The following is a 9,048-nucleotide window of genomic DNA, read 5'->3' on the forward strand; positions in this document are numbered from 1 at the left end:
CTTCCAGGCCCTTGTCAGAAACACCCTCTAGGGGAGGGGGCATTTGGGAGCCTTGTTCTTGTAGGGCTGACCTCAACTCCAAGTGCAAGGTCTGGGGTGGGGCCTGGACTGACTTATTTTAGTGCCTCCCATGCGCAGGCACCACCTGCAGAGGAAGAGATGGGGCCAACGGGGCTCATGGGCCAAACACGGGCTGCGGTGGCCGGAGATGTGGGACGTCTGCCCCAGAGGTGGCAGAGGTGCCTCGTGTGTGCAAACATGAAAGGGGCCGGGATGCTTTCCTGAGTGCTGTAGCCCAGGGGAGAGGGGCCGATAGTTTACAAACCACCCCCGAGACATGGAGCCTGCCGGGCAGGAAGGCACAAAGAGAACGGAACGCTGCACCAGTGCGGTGTGGAGAGGCAGTGTGGACCTTGAGACCAGCTGTGGGTCACCAGGCAGCCAAGGGAAGGGCCTGACCAGCAGAGGGAAGCCTCAGAGCCAAGGGCCCGTCCTGAGATGGGCCCGTGTTAGGACGTGGAGAGGCTTGTAGGGTTCCCAGGGAAACCAGTGGATCTGCTTTGCGTGGTACAAACGTGCTCAAATATTTGCTCATATGACTCAGGCCCTTGCCTGCCTACCAGGAACCTGGCCATGAACTAGAGTGGCCAGATAGGTCTTTCAGGCCCAGAGTGCTGGCCTGCCCCATGGGCTCCCGTGAGCATCGCCTGCAGCCAGCCTGCTCTGGTGGCACTGGCCAGGGCCACACCAAGGCACTGTTTCCCCAGACTCGCTGCCAAAGCCCCATTTTCCAGGATGCCTGAACTGCCTGGGGTTCTGTGTGAAGCGAGGGGAACTGCCTTCTCCCCAAGCATTACCACAAAAGGAGTTACTTGTAAACTCGGAAGCATCACTCTGGACTCCAAAACCTCACAAAGTTTATCCTCAAACGTTGTTCCCCCAGCTTCTTGCCCTACTCTGGAGCTGCTGGTAGAAACTGACCCAACCAAAAATAAATCCAAGTTTGAGGTGCATTCTGGCCAGAGGTTAAGACAGGGCCCTGGAGATAAATCTTGTAGCCAATCATTGCCATTTAGGAACTCTGTGACCTTGGGGAATTTTCTTGAATTCCCTAAGCCTCGTTTTTCTTTTCTGTTACCAAAGGTTAAAAAGGGTACCCAGCCCTGTCCACTGGCTTATGAAGAGTAAACAAACATAAGCTGAACTACTAATTATATTTTAAAAAAACAGCCACAGAAACCTTGCCATGGGTTGGTAGACTCATGCCCTTCACATGTAAACCATTAGTATCTTATACTCTTGAACTTAAGAATTTTTTTTAATTTGGGGATTTTCCTCCCAAATTAAGCATGTTTATTATATAAAATTTGGAAATTCAGAAAAGCATGAAGACAGTTGTTTTTAATTGTACCACCTAGAGAAAAGATGCTGTTTTTAAATTCTGATCTCTTTTTCCTATAAGTAAAAATTTCCCATTTTACAAGTGAGTACATTGAGGCTTAGAAAGCTGAAGCATTCTGTCCCAGGTCCCAGTCAGAAGAGAGCTGAATCCAGCTCAGCCTGATTCCAAGGTCTTAGGAACAAGCTGTGTCTTCTCCTAGACAGATCCTCGTATTCACACTTGGCATCCTGTGGGTGAAATGTTAGAATACATCGTCAATTTAAAAATTAGGGAGGGTGGCCGGGTGTGGTGGCTCACGCTTGTAATCCCAGCACTTTGGGAGGCCGAGGCGGGCGGATCACGAGGCCAGGAGATTGAGACCATGGTGAAACCCCGCCTCTACTAAAAATACAAAAAAATTAGCCAGGCATGGTGGCGGGCGCCTGTAGTCCCAGCTACTCAGAGAGGCTGAGGCAGGAGAATGGCGTGAACCCGGGAGGCGGAGCTTGCAGTGAGCCGAGATCGCGCCACTGTACTCCAGCCTGAGCGACAGAGCGAGACTCCGTCTCAAAGGAAAAAAAAAACAAAAATTAGGGAAGGTGTAATTTTATTCATTAAAATATGTACATATTTAGCCGAGCGCAGTTTCTCACGCCTGTAATCCCAGCACTTTGGGAGGCTGAGGTGGGCAGATCACCTGAGGTCAGGAGTTCAAGGCCAACCTGGCTGACATGGTGAAACCCCGTCTCTACTAAAAATACAAAAATTAGCCGGGCGTGGTGATGGGTGCCTGTAATCCCAGCTACTTGGGAGGCTGAGGCAGGAGAATCGCTTGAACCCGGGAAGCAGAGGTTGCAGTGAGTGGAGATCGCGCCACTGCACTCCAGCCTGGGTGACAGAGTGAGACCCTGCCTCAAAAAAAAATTAAAATTCAATGTAAAATAAAAGATGTACATATTTAATCACTGGTGATTTAAAACTAGACAATCCTCTGGAGGGAATATTGCATGGAAGTAGGAGGCATGCAGTCAGCTGAAATGGCCTCCTGTAGCCCTTTCCATTCATAGCATTTGTACAATTCATCACTCTGACATTAAGACTATCTGAAAGTTCAAAGCACAAAAAGCACCAAATTGAGGTGCATTAACTCTGATATTTTATGGACAGGCACCCCACGCTAGTGGAGAACAAAATCTAAATTACAGCTACAGATGAATTTATTATTAAGGAAGAAAGTGTATATCTCTACTTAGATAAATTTTAAATCTCAAATGTGTTAAGTCAGCAAAAATGATTTTCATTTACCGATGAAAAAGTGTTTCCTTGGCTGCGCACGGTGGCTCACGCCTGTAATCCCAGTACTTTGGGAGGCCGAGGGGGGCGGATCACAAGGTCAGGAGTTCGAGACCAGTCTGGCTAACATAGTGAAACCCTGTCTCTACTAAAAATACACAAAAAAGTATCCGGGTGTGGTGGTGTGCGCCTGTAATCCCAGCTACTCCGGAGGCTGAGGCTGGAGAATCGCGTGAACCCGGGAGATAGAGGTTGCAGTGAGCCAAGATCGTGCCACTGCACTCCAGCCTGGGTGACAGAATAAGACTCCGTCTCAAAAAAAAAAGTGTTTTCAGATGCCCTGGGCTCTGTCGAGTTAGGTGTCTGGTTTACTCTTGCTACTGCTGCTGAAAAAGAGAGATTCCTGTAACCCTGAAGGGGACAGACCTCAGTGTCTCAGCTTTGATTCGTACCTTTTTCAAGAAAGGTCTAATTTTATATAACACCTCACTCAAAATGTATTCAGTGCCAACGTTTTCTAGGTCCTGTACTTTTTGATGAGGAGATGACCGTCTTTTAAAAAATCATCATATCTCAGAGGTTTCTAGCCCAGCTGCTGCATTTGGAGCAGCTGCATTCCCCGCTGGCATGAACAACTCTCTTTACCTGTAGTGTCTTCCTACTTTGACTACAAGTCTGCCATTCTGCTATTTTCCCTAATTAGTTCTATGTCTTGCGAGATCCTCTTTTTGCCTAGAATTATTTTTGAATCCAACACAGGACTTACCAGTGCCCGACACATGATAGAAATTCAAGTAATACTTATTTTCAGAAAACAAGTGAGATGGGCATTATATTAATGTATTAATCCAACACATTTACTGAGTACCATTTATATGCCAGGTACTGTGCTGGCCACTAGGGAGGGTGATGAACCAACAGTCTTTGCCTTCCAGGGACTTTGTCTCACTGGGGAACAGGTACCTAAGTGCACCATCACTAAGCAGGAGATCAAAGGCTGAGCTGGGGCTGCACACAGGCTTCTGTGGAGGCACTAGCAGCTCTTCAATGAGACTTTGGGGATAGACTGCGTTAGGGTCTGTAGAATTCCTCAGAAGTCATTATCAATTTGTGAGTGTGTTGCTATTTCATGATTAAGCACTCTCCTATAATTGGAAAGAACTGTGGTGGGAGATAATTAGCAGAAGATTATCTTCTAATTAATTGTAACATCTATATAAGGTACTATAATTTGAGAGAACATTGGTAACTCAGTCACTTAGGACAGGTTTGCTTTGCAGCTTAAAGCAATGGCAAACTCCTTTGTATCTTTGTGCTCTGAGAGATCTGCTTGTTACTGGGTTCAAGGCTGGTGAGGGACTGTTTGCTTGGATCTGGATAATTGCTGGTGGGTCAAAACCAGCTGAAAATACCTATACTGTCTGTAGCAAACCAAAGCGATAAAGGACGCCATTATCACAAAAGCCACATGCTTGGTCAGGTCTCGGAGCATCATTGCCAGTTCCACTTGAGGCCCCCCCCAACTACAGAAGAACCCAGTGGGCCTGTCCTGCTTTTAGTTTGAGGCACACAGGAAATTCTGTTTGCCAGTGATTTGCTTTGGCTTTGAAGAAAAGCGTAGAGGGAAGACTAAAATGTCGATGAATAAGTGAGTGAGAATGGGAGCCAGAAGTCAAAGATTTTGGAGACAGGATCTCACTATTACCCAGTCTGGAGTACAGTGGCACAATCACTACTCACAGCAGCCTCCACCCCCCGGGCTCAACTGATCCTCCCACCTCAGCCTCAGCCTCCTGAGGAGCTGGGACCCACGGGCATGTACCACCACACCCGGCTAATCTTTTTGTATTTTTATAGAGATGGGGTTATGTGATGTTTCCCAGGCTGGTTTCAAACTCCCGGGCTCAAGTAGTCCACCTGCCTTGACCTCCCAACATGTTGGGATTACAGGTGTGAGCCACGGCGACCGGCCTAAAGCTTTTTAACTCAATACTACTTTTGAGTGGTTTGATATAAAAAAGTGTATTCGAGCCATGAAAGTTAGAAAAGGAATTTTAATCAAACTTCATTGGCTTCCAAGGGAGCATACTTTAGAAAACAACATCATGGCCGGGCGCGGTGGCTCATGCCTGTAAATCTCAGCCCTTTGGGAGGCCGAGGTGGCCAAATCATGAGTTCAGGAGTTTGGGACCAGCCTGGCCAATATGGTGAAACCCCGTTTCTACTAAAAAATACAAAAAATTAGCCAGGTGTGTTGGCGGGCTCCTATAATTCCAGCTACTCAGGGGGCTAAGCCAGGAGAATCACTCGAACCCGGGAGGTGGAGGTGGCAGTGGGCTATCATGCCACTGCACTCCAGCCTGGGTGACAGAGTGAGACTCCGTCTCAAAAAAAAAAAAAAAAAAAAAAGAAAAAAAAAGAAAACAAAATCATGGCATCCAAAGATAAAGTTCACAACCAAGTCCCCTGCCCAGAGTTGGGTTCCCACCGTTCTTCAGAGGTAGCCAGCACCAAAAACCGTGTTGCATTTTTTTATGATTCACTTAAGTTTAGGAGTGGGAGAATATGTTTAACCCCAAATCTGCACATCTCAAAATTCAATCTAGGACTAAGAAGAAATGAGAACAAGCCCCTAGCTCCAAGATAATCACTGATACTGCATTAAGGAAACAGACCTACCAGGTATTTTTGACACAAGGAATAAGGGGCATTTTACTATTTGATACTCAGTGAACTCGTGTATAGCAAGGGCCCTGTTGTTGAGATCTGAAATAGACTGATACAGAAGGTTCTGTCTCCTGTGATGCCAGCAGCCACCGTGTCATATATTTTACACTTTGCAAAGCATGCAATACAATTGTCATTTTGTTTTCACTGGAAAACAAAATTTCATTTTTTGGTACAGATTAATGCATTTTTTCAGAGGATCCAAGAACACGTTTCATTAGAATTGAAGACTGTCAGGCCAGACATGGTGGCTCACGCCTGTAATCCTAGCACTTTGGGAGGCCGAGGCAGGTGTATCACTTGAGGCCAGGAGTTCGAGACCAGCCTGGCCAACACGGTGAAACCTCATCTCTACTAAAAATACAAAAATTAGCTGGGCGTGGTGGCCCTTGCCTGTAATCCCCGCTACTTGGGAGGTTAAGGCGGGAGAATCGCTTGAACCCAGGAGGCGGAGGTTGCAGTGAGAGATTCTGTCACTGCACTCCAGCCTGGGAGACAGAGACCCTGTCCCAAGGAAAATGATAATTGAAGACTGTCATTGAAGCAGAAACAACCATCAACAGTGAGTAGACTGAACTCCCTTTCATTGAAACAGGGACGATGAAGAAACATCAGCTCCTCTCCTGTTTATCATTTCTCCTGTTTCCTGGATATTTGTATTGCCCCCTAAGCTCGTGCTAGTCACATATAAACATATTTTTTCTTTTTTTGAGACGGAGTCTCGCTCTGTTGCCCAGGCTGGAGTGCAGTGGTGTGATCTCGGCTCACTGCAAGCTCGGCCTCCCGGGTTCATGCCATTCTCCTGCCCCAGCCTCCCGAGTAGCTGGGACTATAGGCACCTGCCACCAGGCCCATCTAATTTTTTGTATTTTTAGCAGAGACGGGGTTTCACCGTGTTAGCCAGGATGGCCTCGATCTCCTGACCTCGTGATCCGCCCGCCTCGGCCTCCCAAAATGCTGGGATTATAGACGTGAGCCACCGCACCCGGCCCAAAACCACTTAAATTTAAGATTAATCTAAGGCGATTAGTGAGCTTCTAACTGAAACAGTGTCTCGGGACTACACAATTTAATAAATCCAAAGAATTTAATAATTAGCTTAATGCACAGGGTTTTTTTGTACTTTGCCCATTTGCTGAACTTTTAAACTTTCCTACATATGAAAGAGGAACAGTACTCTTTAGTATTACGTTATTGAAATTATGGAATTGCTCAGACTTGAGACTTTTGACAGTTTTTCATGAGAAGTCAGTTACATTAAATCACCCTTTGTTTGCTTTTCTGGACCTATTTTTGCTCAATCCCAAATAAAACTCCTAACCCAGTTTTGGGCTCAGCACTAATTTGGAAGCTAAAACGTTTTGAGATAAATACAAAATATAGTCCCGTCCCAAATGACACAAGCCTTTTAAAGAATAGCAATAAAGGTAAAATAAAGCAGGACAGCATGTCCTGAGGATGAAGTGTTTTGCAGACCCTTCTCATCGATCTGGTTAAGAAGAGAGAAAGGCTTTGGCCTCCCTGATCTTCTGCCTCACGCCTCTGCAGGACAAAGTGAGCCCAGCGTGGTGGCGCTTCAGGGATTCTAGGCGCCGGTGGAGCAGTTCGGTCTTGTCCACCTTTTCTTCCAAGTCCCGAAGAAGTGAGTCCTTGCCTAGAAGCCCGCACTTCTGATTCAGCCTGATGTTGTCCGTCCGCAGCCCCTCTCGGGCTTGCTTCGTCTTGGTCAGGATGTCTCTTCCTAGGGCGACCTGAGCCTCGATTTCTGCCAGCTGTGTCTTTTTGCACGCGTTCTCCAGGTCCATGAAGTGCAGCTTTTCCTTCACGTGGGTTATTACTTGCACACTGTTGGTCAACTTGTTGCGAAGTTTTAAAAGTTCCTCATTTCGTTCCTCAATTTTCTCATTGAAGGTTTGGTTCTCAATCTTCAGCTGTTCAAAGTCAATAAGAAGCAGACCCTGGGTCAGGTCCTCCTGGGTCCTCATCCTGGTTTCAAAATGCACCAGGCTCTGCTTCAGCTGAATGTTCTCCAGCCGCACGGCGCTCATCTCCTTCTCCTTTTTATCCTCCAACGCCTGGATCTGCTCCACCTCTCGCAGAGCAGCCTGGCGCCCGCCCCTCATCCGACAGCTGCCCATGGCCTGCATCACCACCTGCTTCTTGAGTGCCTGGAAGCGTCGCCACTCCTTCTCCACCCTGGTGAGCTTCTCCTGGCACTGCCGCCTCAACTGGCCCAGCTCCTGGTGGTACCACTGCAGGTCGTCTGCCTGCTGCTTCTTCAGCTCCTCCAGCATGCCCAGATGGCGCAGGTACGCTTGCTCTTTCTCGGGGGCCTCGGCCTCTGCGCCCCGGTCAGCCACCTCAGCGGCCTCCAGGCCCTTCTTTCTGCGCAGCGCCTCGAAGATCTTGTGCTGCAGGTATAGGTTGTAGCGCTGGGAGCGGTTCCGCTCCACCAGCAGGGAACGGTACTGGCCCAGGAGGTCGCTGCGCAGCTGCTGCTCCTGCAGCTTCTGGACCTCCTCGGACCACTCGAGGTCCTCAAACTCGTCCGTTCCATCGAGGCGCTTCCCCTCTTCCTGGCTTTTGGCCGGGCGTCCTTCCCCATCCCTCTCCTTGCTCTCCGCGCCGTCTCTCTGCGTCTCCTCCTCGTCCTCTTCCTCCCCCTCCCCCCGCTCTGTCTCGGCCTCGGGGGCTGCAGCAGCCTCTTCCTCATCGATCCTGGTCAACGGCAGAGAGGCCTGGGACCGGACTTCCTTCCCCTCCGCCGCCTGCTCCAGCTCCTCCGCCCCCGCCTCCGCCTCTAGTTCCTCGGGCCCGGCTCCGGACTCCGGCTGGGCGGGCTCCTCAGCCCTGGCCTCGGCCCGCTCTTCGGGCTCGGGCTGGGGCTCGGCCGGCCTCCCCGGCTCTCCAGGCCCCTCCTCGCTTGCAGCCTCGGCTGCCGTTAGCCCTTTCGGGGTCTTGGCCTGCTCGTCCGCGGCGGTGCCTCCCTGCGAAGCCGCTTCCTCCTCTTCCTCCTCCTCCGGCTCCGACTCCAGCTCCCCGGGTTCGGGAGAGGTCGGAGGGCCAGAGCTGGCCTTGATCTTGGACGGCTGCTCGGCCAGGCTTTCCGCGTCTCCGCCTTCCCCGCCGGGGTCCTTGGTGTGCTCAGAGCTGACGTCCATCTCGGCCCGGCTCGGCCAGCGCAGCGGACCCCGGCAGGACGCTGTTAGGTTTCCCGGGGCAACAGAGGGCGCGCGCGCTGGGCCCGGCGATTGGCCAGGGGACAGGCCGTCGTCCAGCCTCTTCTCCCCGCTGCCCAGCGAGGGCAAGCCAATGGGAGGCCGCGACCTGACGATAGGCGAGATTGATTGGAAGAGGCCGTGGGCTCTCGCCGCGAGGGGCGTGGCGCCCCCGCCCGGCTTTCTGCCTGCCCATTTCCCACCGCCGGGCCTGGGGCTGGGCGTTCAGGAGGCTCTGGGAAAGGCGGTGGCGGCCGGCGCGGGGGGCGCGCAGGCGCAGAGCGGCGGGCCGGGCGTCCGCAAGGTGGCGCCCGCGGGGCGCCTGCGCGATGCGGCGGGGCGACAGCTGCGGCGGCGGCGGCGGCCGGGCCGGGCCGGACGGCGCCTGCGTACTGAGGCGGGACGCGGCCCGGCTGGCTGGCTCCGGCG

At 51.0% G+C, this 9,048-nt stretch overlaps 1 protein-coding gene across 1 annotated transcript; it reads right to left on the minus strand.

Moving 5' to 3' along the window:
- Positions 1 to 6,580: 6,580 nt before the first annotated feature.
- On the minus strand, positions 6,581 to 8,789 carry CCDC96 (coiled-coil domain containing 96). Its single transcript, XM_032136029.2, has one exon. The coding sequence runs from the start codon at positions 8,560 to 8,562 to the stop codon at positions 6,895 to 6,897; it is 1,668 nt and encodes a 555-aa protein (XP_031991920.1). The 5' UTR covers positions 8,563 to 8,789; the 3' UTR covers positions 6,581 to 6,894.
- Between the last annotated feature and the right edge of the window lie 259 nt (positions 8,790 to 9,048).

The sequence above is a fragment of the Hylobates moloch genome, unplaced genomic scaffold, assembly GCF_009828535.3.
Source record: "Hylobates moloch isolate HMO894 unplaced genomic scaffold, HMol_V3 SCAFFOLD_17, whole genome shotgun sequence".
NCBI lineage: Eukaryota > Metazoa > Chordata > Mammalia > Primates > Hylobatidae > Hylobates > Hylobates moloch.